Source organism: Leptodactylus fuscus, chromosome 1, assembly GCF_031893055.1.
Source record: "Leptodactylus fuscus isolate aLepFus1 chromosome 1, aLepFus1.hap2, whole genome shotgun sequence".
NCBI classification, from domain to species: Eukaryota; Metazoa; Chordata; class Amphibia; order Anura; family Leptodactylidae; genus Leptodactylus; species Leptodactylus fuscus.
In genome coordinates, this window is record NC_134265.1 from 305,426,861 (window position 1) to 305,449,954 (window position 23,094).

A 23,094-nucleotide genomic window follows, 5' to 3' on the forward strand; every position below is an offset into this window, starting at 1 on the left:
CTTTGTAATGGTTATATTTAGCATTTCATAAAATGTATCAGGGAACTAGAAAAATTCTGAATGGGATGGAATAATAATGTACTTTGCAGCAAAAATGACATTAACATTTTCTGTGGGTTGGTATGATCACAACTGCACCAAATTTTTTATTATTTTTATGTTTTTGTACCTTTGCAAAAATAAGAAATAAAAAACTACTTTGGCATAGACTGACACCCAAAACTTTGTTATAGTTCTTTGTATAAAGTTGTGTAAGGCATGTTTTTTTGCAAAACAAGTTATAATGTTTCTGCAGTTTTTCTGATATTTGGATTTTTACTGAATTTTTTTGGGCTGGTGGCAAAATGGCGAAAAGTATGGTAGTTTGGCCAGTTTGATTTTTCTTTATTTCCACTATAGTATTCACCATATGGGACTTTTTTGTAAGAAAGGTTTAAATCCCAAATAAAAATAAACACACATAAATATCAGAAAATATCTGAACTATATGGAGAACTCACTAGCGGGAAAAAAAAAATGACCTAAGTTCTGTTTTTTCACCAATTCATCACCAAAAAACTTTGTATCAAAAGGTCAGACATTCCCCAAAAATGGTATAAATAAAAAGTACATTTGGTCCTGAAAACAAAAACATTTTATGCAGTCCTGTAAATAGAAATAGAAATAAGTTGCTGGTGTCCAGATTTTTAGGACACGTTGATCCAGGGTTTTTATACTGACTGCCAGATTGGAGTCGGAAAGGAATTTTTTCCCCGAAATAGGGCAATTGGCATGAGCCTCATGGGTTTTTTTGCCTTCCCCTGGATCAACACTGTAGGGATTGTAGGGTTATAGGTTGGACTTGATGGACTGATGTCTTTATCCAACCTCATCTACTATGTAACTATGAATATAGCAACTTTAAGGTGTTAGAACTTCAAAAATCTACATTAATTTGGCATCGCCATCATTGTAACAAAACACAGAATACAGGTAACTGGTTATTTTCGCTGCGCAGTAAACCCAGAAAAATAAAAAATATCTGTAACATCCTTTGTATATGAACGCAAAAGGGTTAAATGGGGTGCAGTTTTAAACAGGTTTTCAAGTAGGATAGTTGGTGTGTCGTCTTTCTTACACTGAACATTAGGTTGACAGAGTTGGACCCCCAGCTTACTACATGTTGTAGCATTGCATATAGCATGTTACTGCTCCCGGCACCTACAGTAAAAACAGATTTTTGCCAAGAGAAAACCTTGCCAACCAGGCAATTCTCCTGTAATGGCTGCTGCAGGAGGATGTAGTATTGCATGACGGCCATCATCCTTGTAAAACTAGGGTGGCTAGAGTTAACTTAATGGAAGCAATTTGTACAGGGCAGCTCTCTTTTTAGGCTCATACAGGGGGACCCCTATAGGACATATGGACAGGGGTTGTCTTCAGGATTGATTGATCAATAATAAATCATTGGATGGGTTCACACTACCGTTGGATGTCCATTCTGATAGTGTCCATTAAAAAAAAAAAAAAAAAACGGACACCTATCATAACAGATGTTAACGGACACTAATTGATGTCCGCTTTTCGGTTTTTTTAACTGATCTTTTTAATGGATTAGTTAAAAAAGCACACATTAGCATCAGTTAGTGTCCGTTTTTATACTTTGGTTTCTTTTTGTTGTATTTTTTTTTGCTTTCTGAGCATGCGCAGACCGATTAATAATAACGGACGCCCATCCGTTACTGTTCATTATCCATAGACTTTAACATTAAAATGCTTCACGTCTGTCATGAAACCGTCATTTTTCACGGCTACACAAGTCCTGCATGCACGATTTTTTGACTGCGAAAAATAACGGACATGTGATGGATTGGTGTAAACGAACACTAACAGGACACCAGATAAAACTCCATTGAAAACAATGGAATTTGTAACTGATGTGTGACAGTTCAGCTAGTGTCCATTGCTAAACTCTTTTAACTGCTGACAATAACAGCGGGCACTACTGACGGTCACCAGCGGTAGTGTGACCGACCCCTTAGAGTCCCCCTTTCAATAAGTATGTTTGGAAAAGTTCTACATAAAACTTTGGAGACATAGAGGCTCTCATGCTGCCATAAGCCGATCATATATTTGCTGTAGAATAACTAAAACTTAGCTTGAGAAGTCAGGCGATATGTGAATGTCCGTCATGTACCTGATTAATTACTTCTCCCTCATTTATTCCTTCCCAGCCTGGATCTTCCTGGCTCCCTGCAGTCCGCTTAGTGAAATCATAGCAGCATGCCTGCTCCTGCCGCCATAAGGCAATCCATATCCTATATACAGATCCTTGCTCTACCCTACCTATTAAAGTCTATAAGTTGTCTGTTGTCAGGACTTGCATACTGAATACGGAGTCCTAGCAGCAGGATCTGGCAGGCTGTGAAGCTTTGACTCAGCGTGCTTTATATAACATTATTTATTTATATTAACTTTTTAATTGGCTATTTCTTTTCATCTGCATCGACCTGTTGTAACTTATATTATTATACAGCGCTGTGAAAAAGTTTTAAACAGGTGTAGGAGAAAAAAATCAGCAAAGTAAAAATGATTCCAAATATAGCGTTATTAATACTTTTTTCTTAATTAGCAAATTCAATGAATAAACAAAAGAGAAATGTACACCCCATCAGTATTTGGTGAGGAAACCTCTGCAAACTTTCTGTCCAAAGTGTTCCAGTAAAAAATGCAATGCGTTGCCACCACGGTTTTTCCCACAGTGCTTTTTTGCTACTGGATGCCACATGGGGCTTTAGCCTAACGGATGGCTCAAACTTAAGGGTCCATTTTCACTGAGTTTTTTTAGCGAGGATTTTGGTGCTGAATCCGAGTCAGAATCCAGGTGGAGAAAACGCCTCCCAATAGAATTCTATGGGTTCCACTAGCTTTTTTTTCTTGCTAGCGGAAAAAAAGCTTCCTTCAGGTGGATTCTGCCTGCAAATACCAACGCAGTCTATGGGAGGCGGAAGATCTATGTGAGATTGGTAAAAGTCCATGGAAAAGGTGTTCGTGTTTTTTTCAAGGTCCATACACTGTGCTGGAGGAAAAAAACATTTCCTAATTTTTTCCTTTCTAAAATCCTTGCCAAAAAACTCCCGTGTGAAAGGACCCTAAGGATCCATTCACACGGAGGAAAATGGTGAGGAATTTGGTGTGGAATTTCAGCACTGAAAAAAAAGACTCCCATTGACTTCAAGGCTTGCAGAAAAAGGAACCCATTGAAGTCAATGGGAGGCTTTTTTTCAGTACTGAAATTCCACACCAAATTCCTCACCATTTTCCTCCCTGTGAATGGACCCTAAATGAAATGTCCATGACTAGGAAAAACTGTCTGGTTTTGTCCAATCTCCTGACTGAAGACAGTGTGTGGGTGTGTAACTCAACTACAAGGCCAAACAAGGCACAACTACAGACAGGTATGGCATTGTTTTTCAGAAGAAAGTGGTCATATCCTTCTAATCCTGGGCATCTCCTTTATAGTAATTCTGTTACCCATTTATAAAGAGAATCTATAGGGCTAGCACTACACCGCTTCAGTTCTAATGAAAGTAAATGCAGTCAAATTGTAACTTGGAACAGTGCCGTGCCTGAAGGATTTTTTTGATCACTGTGTTACGTCATAGAAACTTGCCAGTGGAATCAGGACCACATTAACATTATTTAGATGCAATGCAAACAGGGAGACCGTCTAATCCTTGGATGCATCACTTTGTGTCCAAATGTTGTATAGCCCTAGCCTAAGACAGAATAATGCAGTAAGTGCTGTTACACCCACTGAGCGCCACCATATAAAAGTATGGAGTGAAAGGAGGTGTATGGGTCTGTCCTATAACCCTGAGTCCGGTGAGACAATGTTATGCCTGTTTTTGTTAGTGTGGCTGGAAGAAAGCCATACGTATAGTTAGGTTATCCGTTCTGTTTAGTTAGTTGCTCAGACGAGCAGGTTTTTTTATTTTGTTTTTAAGACTGGATTTTGTTTTCTCATTTGTTGCCTGAAGTCAAAATTTATTTATTTTCCTGTTTTTTTTTCTAAATAAACCAGTTTTATATATCCCTATCTTCACTGTTTGGGTCCACACCGCTGCTTCTACTGAGTTAACTTCCCATATATATTGCAAAATGTTTCTAAGCTACCATTGTTTAAACATCTGCCATAAAGTAATCTTGTATCATATATCAGACAATAGGCATCAGATTACCTTTTTTCAGCGGCATTGCACAGTGTAGACATTGCACACCAAGAAACCCTAGGGAACTTTCAATTCACACCACCTGAATGCAGTGTGAACAGAGCCAATGTGGTAATCCATTCCTTCTCCAACTATCAGGTCTGTGTCTTGCTGGAATAAAGGAATCCTACAGGCTTGAATATATGCGGTTATACTGTAGTAGTATGTGCTCTACCTGACTGCTCGTACTGTTACTCTGACCCCTGTAAATGGACTTGGTTAGAAACATGTTAAACCCCAGGTAGCTAAATGTATTCATATACATGCTGACATTTCATAGAAAATGTTCTCTATTTTTTTGTTTTACGTTCTCCATAAATCATTTTTGGACAAAAAGAGAATAAAACCGCCAGATTTCTCACCCCGAACAAAATCAAATGTCATGCACTTTTCAGGATACATTAGATAGAAATGTTTTGTTTGCAGTAAGTCTTTTATTGATCTGACTTTAGATATACCGGCCATATGCTTACTTCACTCTGTTAAGATACCAAATGCATTTTCTTGAGGAAGACAATTTAGGAAGAAAAGAGCAGATGTAGTTTTTATGTCACTATTGTGCATTAACATAATTCACACCTTTCTGTAAAGACGACCATCTGTTATAAAATAAATTCCTTTGCTCCTCCATAAATATTAGTTTAGCACTAGTAAAATGAAATAACTTCCTAAATGAATGTTAGATATATTGCATAGAGCATTAGAAGTGGTGCTTTAGGTGGTTAATTAAGTGAATACTTCATCAGCGGCCCTAATCTCCATCAAGGATTCTGCAATTTAATGATGCAGCTAAAACCATGCAGTCTCCATGGATATTAGCTGCAAAATCCGGTTAAACAGCTCTATTGAATCATATACAGGAAAATTCCCTAAATCCAGTATCTGCTAATCCAAAAAATCTAATAGTTAATCCCTTTTCTCAGCAATGAGCTACAGTATATTGTAAAAATCAAGGGCGTGTTCACATGTCGCAGATTTGTTAGGCCTTTTATTCTGTGGATATTGGATGTATAGAAGCATTTGCATGGATTCCTTAGAAATCTGTAGATCTGCCAGGTATGAACATTCCCTAAGGGTTAGTTCACACGGGGCAAGGGGGGAGTGTTTTCGTCCTGATTTTGACACGGGAAGCCGCGTCAGAATAGGACCAAAATACGTCTGTAACAGCCACAGAATCCGCCTGAAGAAAGGGCAGCTCACTTCTTTTTTCCATGAGCAGCAACATGCCGCTCACGGAAAAAAAGTGAGCTAGCGGTCTACATAGAGCACTATTGTGAGGGGGCGGATTATGATGTGGATTCAGCGCCAAAATCCGCCCCCCTCTTGCCCCATGTGAACGGGGCCTAAAAAGATCAGAATCTTATCAATTGGATAAACTGCAACTAGAAAGTATTTAGACCAGTGGTTCTTAATCTTGTTTGAGCTACCGAACTCACCAGTTTCATATGCACATTCACCGAACCCTTCTTTAGTAATAAATCAAATATGATTTTATTCCAAATTCAAGACATAGGTATGTGTTTTTTTACTGGTATACAAAATGAACTGTTCAATCGAACCCTGGTTAAGAACCACTGATTTAGAGTATAGTATGATACTTAAAGGGAGTCTACCACCTCTCCCAAGCATACAGCTGCCACCACCATGGTACAGAGCACATTACAGTGATAAACATCAAGATTTGGCCAAGATTATTCTTCTTACATAGTCAACTATGTGAATGCTAAATTCATGTCTTGTATTTTTCTTTTATTACAATGATAAGCTGTACTGAAGTGGTTGTTTCCTCCTGGATAACTTATTTAGTAATGGGAAGGCCTTGCCCTGGGAAATGTAGTGATGCTTGGCAACATGATGGCTTGAGTCCACTAAAGCAGGATCCACTCTTAAAGTGTACCCATCAATTGATAAAATATTTTAGGTATAATTGAAAGCTCCTATCTAGCTCCAGCATCTGAGCATCTGTCTCTACTTCTTTCTCTGCTTGTGCTGATTTTTCTTTCCCCTCTCCATAGACTTCTATAGAAATGTGTAGTCATGTGGCTATTCATTTATGCAGATTTTGTTAAAATGACTTTTTTTAACCTTTTTAAAGAGTACCTGTCTTTTATAATCATGGGTGGCCTTAGAAGGGGGTTCTTTCTCGACCAATCCCCCTCCTCATTTTCATGAGACAACGCCTTTAAAAACCCATTACCACTTCAAAAAAAGTAAAAAAAAAAAAAAAAGTAAAATCAGAAATATATTTTCTTAATAACTAGCAATTTTTGGGATTTAGCAAGAGAAAGTTATCTCTGTCGGAGAGTATAATCGCTGCCTCTTAGTACTTCTTGCATCCTCTGCTCATTTTCAACTGTCTCACAAACTTTAATTAAAATGTAGGCGATTTTCATTAAGATTAGGTTTTTGAATATGGAATACATTGAAAATAAGTTGATAATTGAGAAGCGGAACTTGTCACATTGGGATTACCAGCATTTAAACAATGCAGCAGTTTATCACATCCTTTTTGGTACATAGATTAGACCAGATGACCACTGCTTCAGAATGGGACTCAGTGTTATAGGACAAGTATTTAGAGTTCTTGATATTGAAAACCCTTAGCAAAATGATCAAGCATCTGCCTGGTTATTGTGGCTTGGCTGTTTGAGGAAATGAACAGTCATATACAGAAAGTACATAGAAAATGACCATTCACCATAATTTCCAAATACCTACTGGGTTCTGCTATAAGACCAGTGTAAAACCTCTAAAATCGATACTGAAATGCAAGACTTCATGTGTATTTAACTCCTGTATTTTTGGTAATGTAGTATATGTTTGTTATCTGACTTCATTTGATATTTAACGGGGGTGTCTGAGCTTAAAGAGGATCTTTCATGTCCTCGGGCACATGCAGCTTTATATACCGCTAGAAAGCTGACTGTGTGAAATTCAGCGCACTGTCAGCTTTCGCGTTATGTGCCCCGGGGCTTGAGATATTTATTCCATTACCGATCTCTGCCCACTGTCAGAAGGGAATTCCTGACAGTCTAGTTGGACTGTGAGGAACTCTAAACCCCCCACCCCTCGATATTACTCGTCCATAGCTATGTACTGTCAGAGGGGGCATTCCTTAACGCCTAGCAATGACGCTGAGCTGTGAGGAAAGACCCCCCTTCCCCAGTACAGGGCTATGGACGAGTACTGTTGAGGGGAAGGAGAGGAGAGCTCCTCACAGTCCAGCTAGACTGTCAGGAACATCCTTCTGACAGCGGGCAGAGATAAGCAAATGCACCAATATCTCCAGCCTGAGGGCACATAACGGGAAAGTTGACCGTGTGCTGAATTCAACGCACAGTCGGCTTTCTAGCAGTATATAAAACCACATGTGCCCGAGGACATGAATGGCCCTTTTAAAGACCTTTATGGCCTATTCTCACGTTAGGCTATAAATACCTGATTGGTGGGGGAGTGATAGAGCTGCTTCTAGGACCTGTCCAATACAATATACAGGGTAGGAAGCAGAAATCTCTGTTCCATATATCTCAGCTCTTATTAAAGTCAGCAGGAGCAGTGCTGCAGTGACAGTACCTGGCCACTATACAGGGAATGCAGTTTTCTGTATAGTGTATAGGATGGTGCCAGAAGTGGCTCCGTGCAGCTGATCAGTCCAGGGCCAGATATTGGCCCCCTACAATCAGGTATTTAACCATAGACAACTACACAGGACCTTTCACCACTTCCACCAACTTTAGTTCTTAGCATCAATTAATAGACACCTCTCCACTTATTCCGCAGTTGGAATTTTTTTTCTCTAGCCCTCACCTTTCCCAAGCAATCAGTGCAGTTGTTTTTGATGCCTGATTTGCTAACCCCTTGCCTGCTTCTGCCTGACACTGCCCACCCGACAGTACAGAGCCTAAATGGCATAAGAGACACTAACATTAACAGCAGTTTTTGCTTGGGAACGTTGGGAGCTAGGGAAAAAATTCTAACTGGTGCTGGAATCAGTGGTGCAGCACTTATTCAATAATGACTAGAGATGGAGCACGCGGCCCGGTGAGGAGAGTGCCTGAATTATGAGACACGCGTTCTACCAGTGCAGGGGATATGAAAACTCGCATTAGAAAGAACAGTCTTCCCATCTGCCCATAGAGTACTACAGCAGATTGGGGCTATAATAGTTTGGTAGATTTCTAAAAGTTAATGCCATGCAGATACACACTATACCGTAACACCAGTTATACAATTAGAATAGTTGTCCTGTTAGAATAGTTGTACTAGTTTTAATATATAGAAACAGCACTAAACATTATAACATGTTATTATAGTCATTTTGACAAAGTTGACAAAATAGCAATAAAGTAATATATATTATATCTCTAATTACGGTAATTGAAAATATGAAAGAAGCAACTTTGGCAATATTATTTATTGAACATGTCTTACCAGTTAATATCTACAGCTCCAATGCAGACCTACAGTATATAAATTGCTATGGGTAAAGACTACAAATAAACCTACGTGTAGTCTAATCCTGCTGGTATATTCCTTTCCATGTCCAACATTTACTATTTCTACTGGAAGCCTCTGTGTGTTTAGGCAATCATTTTGTGTTACTGTGATTTTCATCTGCTAACATTTACCTCTTCCAGGTACGGTTCTGAGTTCATGTGGTTTAATGGAATGTCACATAGACTTTTGATATTATATTCCAGTTAAAAAGAAATTTGAAAGTAAAAATCCCCTAGTGGAACTATAGTTGTTTTTTGAAAAAAAACCCAAAAAAACTAAACTCTGTATATACTCGAGCGGCCGCCCACAGTCAGCAGCAGTGCCTCCGCTCCAGTCCTGGCCCCCTTCCCCGGCTAACATCACACGCCAGGTGACGTGGCCATGTAAGTTCAGGCCTGCACCCGACGTGTGTCGATGACGTCTCACTGCGTCTCAGCACAGGCGGCGTCTTCACGCCCCCTACGCTGAGATGCAGCGTTCTTCCGGGAGAAGAGGAGGCGGAGGGAGCAGCGCGAGCAATGTGAGGTTGGTAAGTAAAAGCACTTTATGTTTGTTTGTTTTATAATAGGCCGCTACTTGCTGGAGTATTCCCAGCAGCTAGCGGCCTATTTACCAACCTCCCCAGGCCTGCTCTCGACCGACCCCCGCTTTACCTTATACGATTGGCCACGGAGGACGGCAGTGAGTAGGCCCGAGCCTAGGCCGCGATCCTACTGCCACTATTATTATACTCGGGGGTCTTTTCAGACCCTTGAGTATAATAATTGGAAAACCAGGGGAGGTGAGAGAAAATAATAAACAGTTTTACTCACCTCTCCGGGATCCGATTTTAATCCTAGCCGGCTTTGGGCCTATATGGTAATGTCCAGACGTCACGTAGTCTGGGATATTACCATATAGGCCCAAAGCCTGTGCTAGCAGTATCATATAGACCCAAAGCCTGTGCTAGTAGTAATAGCCTGTTACTTCTAGCACAGGCTTTGGGCCTGTATGGCAATAGGCTGTTACTGCTATCATAAGGCTTTGGGCCTGTATGATAATATCCCAGATAGGATTAACATAAGCACAAACAGAATGTCATGCATTTTCCCCCCTCGGCTCATTTTCCCCACTCAAGTCAATAAGTTTTCCCCATTTTCTATACTTCGGGTCGACTTATACTTGAGTGTATATACGGTAACATCATTTTCTAAAAATAAATTACAGTATTTGCCTAGAGATACAAATTTATTATTATATTATTATGATGTTGCTTTGTGAAGGCTCCTTTTTTTTATGGTACCATTTTCTGGTTTGTGCAACTTTTTGATCACATTTTATTGCTATTTTTGGGGAGGCAAGATGAAAAAACACATTAATTTGTGCATTATTATTATTTTATATTTTTAATGCTTTTTAACTATATATATATGTGTATATATATATATATATATATATATATATGTGTATATAATATATATATATATATATATATATATATATATATATATATATATAATTTATTTATTTATTTTACTGTCCCATGAGGGAACTTGAATTTGATATCTTGATCCCCAGTTCAATATTTTTTCAATAATCCAATACTTCTGGCTTCTTCTGTCCAATAGTACATTTAGGAAAGGCATCCAAGAGAGCATTGTTTGATCTCATGTCTGCCTTGGCAACCCCTCAGACGTAACAACCTCATCCGGGGGGCTGAATGGGGTGGTGGCAATCTCACCCCATAACCACCCAGATGCCACAATCACTACAGATCACAGCATCTCGGGGGTTAAACTATCTGTGTATTTTCCGACTATGTAATACAGCTGGAAGACAGAAACCACGTAGGTAGCAGTGCAAAATTAATAGTATAACGCTGAGCTCAAAGAGATTGATGTGAACGAATAAATTATTTAACAGTAAAAATCTAAATAAACATACAACCTGGAAATACCAATTCCCCACGGGGATTAATAAAGTTTATGCTATTGTATTCTATCATTGAATGAAGTTATTTTGTCAAGCATGTTATACAGCAGGATACGTTGTTTACCAGTCTTAATCCATTCCCCTACTGGCACTAACTGTACCTGAAATCCGAGCCTCCGACCTCTTAATAATTCAGACTCGCTCCAGTGCACCAGAATTAAAATCTACGCTGGTCAGGAAACGGTGCAGATTTCAGGTATAACTCACCCCAATTGTCCTGGGTTTTCCTTGTTCTCTGCCCTGCTCAACCTTTTGTAAAAAGTGGCGAGTGGCATACAGAAGGAACAATGTGGGGCATCTTTGGTGCAAGGAGAAGACGTGCACCATAACTGTGCCACATTTACACCCATCTTCTCCAGAGAACTGATGTAGATGGGTTAGTAAATTCCCCCATTTGTAGTTTATGTGAAGGTTGTCATATTGGATGACTATGATGTAAGATAGAACAACAATTTATACAAATCAAATCATGAAGTCTGGTCTGGACTTCTACCGATCCAGATCGGTCTTTTGGCAACTTTTATCAACGGCAGCCACCAATAGTCCAATCAGATGAACTTCTTGTGAACCAATGTTAACATAGACGCAGGATCCTATTTTGCATCATATAGTTGACAGATCTGTGACTATGCCACAAATAAGATACGTGACTTGGTTATAGTATAGTTATAGTATTGCTTATTTCCTTTTAAAAAAAATAAAGCCTTTTTTATGTTTCTATATTTTTGCATAAATGTCGTGAACGATGGATAATAGATGTAGAAACGCATGAGTTATACAATCGGTTTCTTTCAGTACTAGTATGAGCAGTGTTTACTGCTAGTCTCCTGCTCTCTTCTCTCTCTCCGATACTTATAGTGCAGAAATATATTTTTTTCACTTTCTTTGTTCTAAACAATTGATTTCCTGGTGATCCATACAGTGAATTCTGAGAAATCGAAATAGGATGAATATTAAATGTCAGTTGTTTCTTGACAGAACACGTTTCCTATGGTGATCCTCATAAAAGAGAGTAAGTACTGAGAACTGAGCATGAATGTACGGTAGTCATCCTTTTCAATGGATCTTCCTATCAATTATATTCCATACTCTGCCTTAGTAGGCAAAAGCGACTCTATGCATCAGGTAGGGGTCATTCAGGTTATATCTTTACCATCATTAACTCTGACAAGGACATGTTAATTCAACATAGTGCAGGATGGATAAATACTTGTCATATACCTCTCGGGTAAGAAGATCTGATACATCTAGGGTAAAAATCCAATTGGATATAAGCGTTCCTGCTGACAAACATAAGACTATTTGACATAATGTACTACTTCTCTTTAATACATAGAGATCAATCAGGTAATGTTTCGACCCCAAACCAGCACCAGCAGCTACTGCATCATGTGCCCTCTACAGCCCTCAGCCTGCTTTATGGCCACTAAACCCAAAGTTATAAGCGTTTAGCAAACCAGTTTGGAGTATGCACATGTACGTCAACTGGTCACGGTGGGCAGACACTCTCCCTACCTGTGCCTGAAGGCAGAGCACAGAGGAAATCGGTTAGATGTGACTGTGCAAGATTTCAGACACAAATAGGAAGTGAGGAGGGGACCGACTGGCTTGTAGAAACGTGACAATCCCGTCTTGTGGCTGTGATCTGCTGACGAAATTACCATCAAATGCTGTGCCTAGCAAACTGAAGTGCCCGTCCACAGTGACTAGAGTAGGTACATTTATATAGACTGAACTGGAATTAAACTCTTAAAGGGCGTAGGGTAGTTTCTTAGTTAATGCTCCGTGACTTTTTCATATATTCCCCTCCATATAGGGATCACAATGTACTTTTTTTTTTCCTATCAGTATGTCTTTTAGAATGGGAGGAAATCCACACAAACATGGGGGGAACATACAAACTTGCAGATGTTGTTCCTGGTGAGATTCAAACTCAGGACTCCAGCGCTGCAAGGCTGCAGTGCTAACCATTGAACCACCGTGTTGCCCAATATATTTCTTCACCCTCTTCCAAAATTCATGCATTTTTTATTTGTCTATGTGAGAGCTTATTCTTTGCGTGACGATTTTTGGGGTACATATAATTTTTGATTAGCTTTTATTTACATTTTTGGAGGTCCATGGAAAATAACACACAAGTCTATCATAATATTTTGCATTTTATTTTTACGGCGTTCGCTCTTCACTAAAAATGACATTGCAGATTTGTCCAGTGGCTCATTACAATTACGGCTATTCCATATCAATTTATTTTTTATTACGTTTTACAAATAAAACATCACTTTTTCAAAATGAACACCTGATTTTCTGACACCTATAACTTTTGCTGGAGATATGTCAGGACTCTTTATTTGCGGGACAAATTGTACTTTTTATTGGGGTTAAAAGCGTATAGCTGACTGCAGTAACTGCTGATTCATTGTCGCAATTGATTGGCTAGGTTCTCTTTAAGGGGATTTTCTGTGACTTAAGGGAGCGTTAACACTACCGTCAGTGTCTGACAGGTAGTGTCCGCTGCTAATGTCCGTTCAAAATCTTGCACGGATATTAGCAGCGGACACTAGCTGTGTCTGTGACATTCTGCATTCATTTAAATGGAGATGGGGGTACGTTGTTTCACACTACGTGCCTGTCCTTAAGTATCCGTTCCTAAAGATGTCCGACTTTTCAAGCGGACAGCAAAACCCGACATGTAGGTTTTTTCTGTCCGCTTGAAAAGTTGGACATCTTTAGGAACGGACAGTTAAGGACAGGCACAGAGTGTAAAACAACGCACCCAATCTCCATTTAAGTGGATGCAGAATGTCACAGACACAGCTAGTGTCCGCTGCTAATGTCCGTGCAAGATTTTGAATGGACATTAGCAGCGGACACTACCTGTCGGACACTGACGGTAGTGTGAACGCCCCCTAATAAGTAGTGAACTATTCTTAGGATAGGCCATCTGAAGATCAACTTGCTTTTGCTTCATAGGCCATGTGATGTTACGTTGATTGGTCACATGACAGCTCAGTCTTGTTCTGTTAAATAAGTTCTGCTGTCATATGAAGCAGGAAGGATGCTTAGGGCTCGTTCACATCTGTGCCCGGTCTCCGTTCTGCAGGTTTCCGTTTCCTGCATAAAACGGAGCAGGAGACGGAAACCTGCAGGACTCTTTCTCACCCATTCATTTGAATGGGTGAGAAAGATGTCCGGCCGTGAGCGGCGGTGAGCGTTTTATGCTCTCCGCCGCGAAACCAGGTTTTTTAATCCGGACACCTAGTCGGACATGCAGTACTCTGTGCCCGGATTTAAAAAAACGGTTTTGCGGCAGAGAGCATAAAACGCTCACCACTGCTCACGGCCGGACCCGGTCTGTGCTTTCTGTCTTCTTGCATGTAGAAGACGGAAAGCACAGAACAGAGTGCTGAACGCAGGTGTGAACCTAGCGTCAGCTGTATAGCTAGAGGTATAACCAGTAGAGAAAGAGAAGTTCTGATCCTGTTGACCCCCCCCCCAACCTCGCCGCGCAGGAGACGGCCCGCAACGTTAAAGGCATGGGGCCAGTGGGGACCGACCCCAGGGGCTATTTTTAAACTTTGGAAAGGAAGGGGGTGGAACTTTAATACTAATGCCCACGATCACAGAAAATTCTGACCATGGGCATTAGCTCCAGCGTCTCCGCTGTATGTTACAGCAGAGACCCGGTTGCTATGGTGACTGCTCTGCAGCGGTCACCATTAGCATTATACACCTGGCATCTGCTGTAATAAAATGGTGGATGCCGGGGAGGGTTGTATTGCCGGGGCCCTCAGCATCGCCACACTCTTGCAGGAAGTCAGCGGAAGCAGGAGCATGGTGATACTTGCTATTCCGCTCCTCTGCCCCCCTGAGGGTCCATTCACATGGAGGAAAATGGTGAGGAATTTGGTGTGGAATTTCAGCGCTGAAAAAAAAACCTCCCATTGACTTGAATGGGTTCTACTAGCTTTTTAGGCTCCATTCACACAGAGTAACGCCAGGCGTCATTTGTGTGTAATTTGTGTGTCTTTTACGGCCGTCATAAAACGTTTACATAGAGTTCTATAGGAAAAGACGGCCGTCATTTACGGCCGTCATTGTAATGACGGCCGTAAATTACGGACGTCTTTTCCTATAGAACTCTATGTAAACGTTTTATGACGGCCGTAAAAGACACACAAATTACACACAAATGACGCCTGGCATTACTCTGTGTGAATAGAGCCTAAGTCCGCTTTTTTTCAGCGCTGAAATTGCACACCAAATTCCTCACCATTTTCCTCCATGTGAATGGACCCTTATACTCCACATTTGGACTATAAGATGCACCCCCCTTTTCCTCCCAAATGAACCCCTTAAAAAAGTTGCACAGTTATTCTCTAATTCCCCATTCTGAAATTTTTTCCAGCTTTGCAGTACATCATACAGAATATTTAATGGTATAAATATGAAGTACAATTTCACCTCATACAAATGGAAAAATGAAAAAGTTATGCTTTTGGATGATCGGGAGTGAAAAACAAAAATCGAAAAAAGGCGGGAATATAAAAATGCCTGGGATATCCTGATATAGTCTAGGGCAGACTAGATGGAGAACCTATAGAATAGATCTTGCATGAGTCTAATATACGATATGTATTGTTCGCGTTAACACATTTTTTTCCTCCTCACTTGACTTTTATTGTCATTCGGTGTTTTGTTAATTAATTTCTTTTCAGTTTTGCGTTGCGGTTTGTTGAGAGCCGTGCATTATTGTATCGCAGCGTCTCATAATACAGGTGTCAAGCTGAACAGACTTTATTCATACCCAGCTTTTCTTCTAACAATATAGATTTCTATCTCCCTGTTTCTCAGACTGGATATGAAGTCAGTGTCTTGCTTTTCAAGGTTCTTATCATTAAAAATATACCTTTGTCTGTATACACTGCAGCTGCTTACAAATACTGCGGCTCTCCAGCTAATTCGCGGGAATTCATTAAATAGATATTTCTATTTCAAAGCCATTTATCTACACACAGTGTGATTAAGGTAACCAATTCCATGTTGTGCTGAAGGACACAATATACTGGGGTTTTTACGGCCGTAGAATTGAAGAACATACAGTTCCTTTATGAAATCTCACTGATGTATACCCACAGCACACATCCAGTTTAGAACTTCATAAGCCCACTTTTGCCCGCTGTGCCTGTTTGTATGGAATGCTCATGGATTAGCATAGAGAATAACTGCAGGAGGCGCAAAAGCTGGCTATTGATCACAGGAGCCGGAAGGAACAGGATATTCTTTGCTAAATACTGGTGAATCTACATGGTAAAATAAAAATGTGTCTTACTGATATTCCACTTAGAAATTCTTTTGAGTCAGTGCTTGATGGCAGCAGCCGCATACTCGCTATGATATGCAACATACAGATAAGTCCTTTACCTTTACTCGTGGCTGGCCATGTCCAGATAGGTATGTCATAAATGACCAGCTTTTCTAAACAAGGTGCTTTTGCAATGTTCTGTGTCTCTGTGGCCACCTAGTGGTTTTTTTATACATTGCAGCCTGTCAAGGATTTTAATATATAATTATATTTTATAATTATATATAAATTATTATATTATATATAAATTATATATAATATAAATAATATATAATTATATAAAATATAATTCTATATAATTATTATTGATAATTATAATTGCCCTGTATAATTAAGAACATGTATGCGCATAGCATTGCATTATACCACGTAATCCATGCATCCCAGTGCAGCCATGATGTAATTAAAGAGGACCTTTCATGGTTCGGGGCACAGGCAGTTCTATATACTGCTGGAAAGCTGACAGTGCTCTGAATTCAGCGCACTGTCGGCTTTCCCGATCTGTGCCCCGGGTAAAGCGCTATCGGTCCCGATACCGTAGCGCTTTACAGTCAGAAGGGCATTTCTGACAGTTAGTCAGGGACGCCCTTCTGCCCAGCAGCGCCTATCGCGCTGTACTGTGTGAGCGGGGAGGAACGCTCTCCCTCTGCTCACACAGCTCGTCCATAGACGAGTATTATCAGGAGAGGGAGGGGGGAGTTCCTCCCCGCTCCACAGCACAGCGCGATAGGCGCTGCTGGGCAGAAGGGCGTCCCTGACTAACTGTCAGGAACACCCTTCTGACTGTAAAGTGCTATGGTACCGGGACCAATAGTGCTTTACCCGGGGCACAGATCGGGAAAGCCGACAGTACGCTGAACTCAGCGCACTGTCAGCTTTCCAGCAGTACAGTATATAGAACTGCCTGTGCCCTGGACCATGAAAGGACCTCTTTAAGGGCATTACAAGTAACCATGAGGCACCATCGTAAAACTTGTAAAGGAACCTCACCCTACCATGACCACCTTGATCAGAACTTGAAAATTATACAATGAATCTCCTTTACACACAAGGTTAATGCACATAGTATTTTTTTTTAGTACAGATAATACACACACTTATGTCACAGTACAGGAATAACTTACACAGTGATGTCCTTTTACCAGAATAATGCACACAGTGACATCACAGTAGAGGAACTAGGAAGATAGTGATGTCGTAGTGCCTCGATAATGCACACAGTTATGTCACAGTAGTGGGATAATAAATGCAGTGATGTCACGGTACAGGGAGAAGACACACACTGATGTCACAGTATAGGGATCATATATACAGTGTTGTCACAGTACAGGGATCATTCCCACTATGCACAGGGAGATGCAGTCACTAAAAGATGGCTGTGTACATTGACATCACAGCATATGAAGAAAGTATTTATAATGATGTTACCTGTAAACAACCTTAGTTTTTGGGCGCCATAGGAGCTTCTATGTCTAATGCCCTGGTAGATGGGCATGTTGTACGTCACTGTGCACACATCTTAGTGAAACAGGCTGGCACATAACTCTTTGGTTTCACATAATTTACCAGATTTCTTGTTCATTTAATTGTAGTTCCTTAGATAAGGATAAGACGTCTTACATCCCCGCTGTTCTAACTTTAATGACTCTTATTCTACTCCCTACTGCAGCTTAATATGAATTCAGCCCCGACATTCATGCATTTCCCAGCCAAAGGCAAGCCCAAGAGAGCAGATACCTTCGATCTTCAGCGAATCGGGTTTGCTGCAGAACAACTAGCAAAATGGATTGCTGACCGAACAGATGTTCACGTATGTAAACCGTACACTGCCGCAAAATAAATGAAATCGCCTTGCTCTTTATTATTCTCATTCTTCTTTACTCTTCTTTTTTCCATAGGATATGGTTTATTCTAATGGTTATACTGTATGTATTGTTTATGTTATTGAAGGACCGCTTAGGCCTGTCATTGTATATTTAGTAGGATATTTCCCATATATCTCCAGATGAGTCATCGCTCTCCGCTCATGGCATTCGGCTTTGCAGAAAATATTTCTCTCTCTATGTATATATTACAATTATGTTAGCAATGCACTACCAGAGGTTTTCATTGTAGTAAGCACTTTTCTGTCCAGCAGGATTTCATTGTAAAATATATTGTTCCCATTATTTATTATTGATGAACAAATCAGTTGTTTTGTATGCAGCGTTGAATACAGTACTTTATACTGACGTATCTAGACTTGATCAGTTGCCCAAGCAATATTACAGAGCTGTGTTCGTGGATAGGAATGGGAGCTGCAGAGAACGAGTAAGCAGTAGTTACATGGCCCCTCAGGTTTTAAATCTGGCTGTTTAAAGGGAGTCTATCAACTCCTCTAAGGAATATTCAACTGTCACCACCGTTTTCCAGCGTGCAATACTTTTGTAGATTTGGAGAGAACCATCTTTGAATGCTATACAAATGAGACAGTTGGTGCACTGGAGGCAGGCCCTCTGCTCCCGGGAGTCCTGCTATTGCAGCTCAGACTCCTAGCATGTCCTGCCTGCACCACCATATGAAGTGAGTGCTAATCCTTTCACTGTTATGACATCACCAATCTTACATGAGCAGCAAGGGCAATGATCCAGGAGCTGAAGGTCCATCCTAGTGCACCATCTGCCCTATTTGCAAGACTTCAAAGTAGTTTTTCTTCAAATCTGCCAAAAGTGACATGTATATAAAGCAGTGGTGTAACTAGGAATGGCGGGGCCCCATGGACGACCGCCCAGCGTGCATGCTAAGGTATGATTTACATATATGTTTTTATAGTTTTATTTTAAAACAGGAGCGGGGTTTAAAATAAGATTACCGGTGCCTGAATAGCCTTTTTAAAGGGTACTCACGCATATGTGGGGCTCATACAGCATAATTTTGCTGATAGAGCCCCTTTAATTACCTATCCCGAGCTCCACTGCACTCCTCGGTGGTGTCAACCATCTTCAATTTCGTCCAGGAAGTCACATGACCCGGGACGCAGGCCCCGGTCATGTAATGTCAGAAACATCACACAAGTAGGCCCGACGCCTGTCTGCAGCTAGATAATAATAATAATAATATAATAATAATAAATTTTATTATAAATAATAAATTTTAATAAATTTTTATTTAGATAGATAAGTAACAGTGTTTTTTATGTTCTCTTACCTCTCTTAGGCCTCCGATCATTATACTCAGCTGTCTGAAAAGACCCCCGAGTATAATAATAGTGTTTGTGGGACCCACGGCATCACTTACCGATCTCGGCCCCTGCCAGGATCATTAAGTAAATATGGCCCATTACCGTTTGACATAACTCCATCCGGTAACGGCCTAGTAAAAAAAAAAAAAAAAAGCAGCAGTAGCGGCTGTCGCCAGGCCCCTAATGTCCCGGGCCTTGTGGCAGCTGCTACCCCGGTAGTTACGCCACGGATAAAAAGGTATATTGTTCTTCACTGTAATATGCCCTGTTATGCAGTAGCGGATATCGAATATTCTTGATAGAGGTGGTAAACTCCCTTTTAAGGTTTGGTGCCATTGCATAGCTTGTAAACCTACTGAGATTTTGCTATAAGCCCGTGTTCCCCTTTTGTAAGAGCACATAGAAGTAGTACAATTAAGATTTGCATTATTTAGGAAGTGTATATATTGTATTATAATAAAATGCTCAACTGCACTTCTGTCTTTTCCGTTCTCCAGTTTTCTCTGTAGAAAAATCCTTCTATACAGTACATTGGAAATTGTTCACTCTCAGCATGTTGAATCTATTTCTGCATCCTCGGACAAATTCAGCCACACAGCAGCTCATTCTGATATACACAGACCTGAGAAACTGAAAGGAGCCTACATTGTACTAGTATAAATACTGTGTGGTGGTCCTCCAGAGTTTGGCCCACATTCATAGAGCAGAGCTTACCAATTGCCTTCCCCAGGCCTTCATGCTCTTATGGCTACCAGGGAGCTACACATTCCGCCATGGCTATTTCTACAGGAGATTTCGATATTTCATTTTCTCTTGCTGTATGCCGTACTGCAAATAATGGCTGCACTTAGGTTTCTAAAGCTGATTTCGCACAGCCATAGTCGGCCAGGATAAATGGTTAAAATATCAGCCCCAGGAAAGTCAAATGCAATTTTATCATTTTTTCTATGTTTAAAACCTTAAGACAAGTAAAAAAAATATTGATGCTACTGTAGATAAGCCGTTTTTTTCATCTTTAACACAGTTTGGCTAGAGAGTTAAATATATGGAGGCTTGGAGTGAATGACCTGTTTAAGCAAAGCAAAAACTTTTTGAGAGGCATAACAGAGTCAGAACAGGACTGAAAAAACAAAAACTAGAATAAGGAGACATGCAAGTAATATCAACATTGTGTATCAGAATAACTGGGGAACAATGTATGATACAACTTGTAATGATCATAACTACATGACAACTACATTCCCTGTGATGTGAAAAAGGGGAGAAAGAATTGGAATCAAGTAGGAGAAAAAGTGAAAATAATTGGGAAGATTTAACAAGCTTTAGGGAAAAAGGGAACAATCTATTTGTTCCAGAATGCTTAAGAAAGAGAAAAGTGTCTAAAATGTCTTGTGAGATCAAACAAATCTATTACACAGTGTAAGTCATTGTGCTAAAGTTAAAAGGGCTCTATCAGCAAAATCATGCTGATAGAACCCCACATATGTGTGAATAGCCTTTAAAAAGGCTATTCAGGCACCGTAAATGTTATATTAAATTCCCCCCCTCCCCCCCGTTTTAAAATAAAACCCTAAAAAAGAATATGATCTACTTACGCATCATGCACGCTGGGCTGGCATTCAGGGTGCGCCGTCTTCTTCATCCACACCTCTTCTTCCTCCGGTCCCGTCCTCCTCCGGTGCTTGCGAACTGACACTGATATAAAAAAATGGCCTGGGCGCATGCGCAGTAGCATGCGGCTTCTACTACGGCTACTGCGCATGCGCCCAGGCCATTTTTTTTTTTATCAGTGTCAGTTCGCGAGCGCTGGAGGAGGACGGGACCGGAGGACATCGGAGGAAGAGGAGGCGTGGATGAAGAAGACGGCGCACCCTGAATGCCCGCCCAGCGTGCACGATGCGTAAGTAGATCATATTCTTTTTTAGGAGGGGGTAGTTTAATATAACATTTATGGTGCCTGAATAGCCTTTTTAAAGGCTATTCACGCATATGTGGGGCTTTATCAGCATGATTTTGCTGATAGAGCCCCTTTAAAACCGGAAAAGCTGCCCAAGTAAACCTTTAGTGTATGCAAACTGCACAGCTACATAAGCCATGCATGGAGAAGCTGGTGGTAAGACGCCCAGATGAGTATTCTCCCCTCTCAACAATAAACCATGAACTATGATGCCTGTCATAACCAGGGTGTGCCATTACTAACTTGAATGGACATCAGATAACTAAAGCTCGACCTGTGGCCATCATTTAAGTCAACCCCTGTGTAGGAAATTTCAGTCGACCCAGGTCTCCATGGAGCAAAAATTCCAAATACCATGTTATGTACTGGAAAGGTAGGACAATAGTGTCTATCTCCGCCATAGAGCACTTTTGTGAAATAAAATTGTTCCACTATTTTAAAAAGTGTTTATCACTCACCTGCTTTTTCTTTAGAGTTTCTAATCATTCCACTTCCATGAATGTTTTGAGCTGTAAAGTTAGTTTCTCCATTTCGGGAAAGGAAGATTGTAGCCAATGCTGCAGGAAAATACTCTTTGCCACTGGAAGAGTTGCTATAACAATCAGTGAAAGGGTACCTGTAGGTGGGTGAGCTATATAGGCTGTATAGGGTAGAATTTCCAGTACTTCTGGACTGCCCCGCAATTCCAAAGGTAATAGGTCAAGGCCGCCTTCTCCAGTTGACATTTTGGACAAGATGTCAGATGGAAGAGGCTTTGGAGTGTTGAGGGGCGGAAAACTCGCTACAGAAAACTGTCAAAGGCATTGTGGGATATCTCAAGAGTGATGTCACGTAGTCTGCTCTGGCAGTATGATTTCACGTTGGCACCCCTATCAGACCGAACTTCTGTATTTTGGACAAAGTTAACCATATCCTGTTTTCTGCAGGATACAGGTCTCCTAACCTAGTGATTCCTTTCTTTCAAAGCCTATGGAACAACTCACTATTGTCTCCCTGGGGAAGCCTGAGTGGCCCCAATAGCTCATGTATTTTGAAATTTGGAAGGCGAGCTCAAACCATTTACGAACCTCCTTCCATACTGAAATTGTATCTCACAATACTATAATAATAATAATAATACATTTTATTTATATAGCGCCAACATATTCCGCAGCGCTGTACAATTTATAGGGTTCAGATACAGACATACATAACAAAGAACGTCATTTCACACAATGGGACTGAGGGCCCTGCTCAAAAGAGCTTACAATCTATGAGGTAGAGAGGGTGACACAAGAGGTAGCAGGGGCGGCATTGCTTATACAGTGTTCAGACAATTTTGTGCATTAGGAATTGTGATAGGCTTGTCTGAAAAGATGCGTCTTTAGTTTGCGTTTGAAACTGTAGAAGTTGGGAGTTAATCTGATTGTCCGGGGTAGAGCATTCCAGAGAAGTGGTGCAGCTCGGGAGAAGTCTTGTATACGAGCATGGGAGGTTCTGATAATAGAGGATGTAAGTGTTAGGTCATTGAGTGAGCGGAGAGCACGGGTTGGGCGGTAGACAGAGATGAGGGAGGAAATGTATGGAGGTGCGGCATTATGGAGAGCCTTGTGGATGAGAGTAATAACTTTATATTTTATTCTATAATGAATAGGCAGCCAATGTAGCGACTGGCACAGACCGGAGGCATCGCTGTAGCGTCTAGCCTGATAGATGAGCCTGGCTGCTGCATTCAGAATAGATTGTAGAGGAGAGAGTTTAGTGAGGGGAAGACCGATTAGTAAGGAGTTACAGTAGTCAAGGCGAGAATGAATCAGAGAGACAATAAGTACTAGGGATCCTCTGACCTCCCCAG

General features: G+C 40.7%; 1 protein-coding gene across 1 annotated transcript in view; it reads left to right on the forward strand.

The window, feature by feature from the left end:
• The window catches only part of TUSC3 (tumor suppressor candidate 3), a 179,744-nt gene that overhangs the window by 104,290 nt on the left and 52,360 nt on the right, over positions 1 to 23,094 (forward strand). The window contains exon 4 of the mRNA XM_075258749.1: positions 17,753 to 17,893. Coding sequence (XP_075114850.1) covers positions 17,753 to 17,893 — 141 coding nt within the window. The remainder of the gene's footprint in view (positions 1 to 17,752; positions 17,894 to 23,094) is intronic.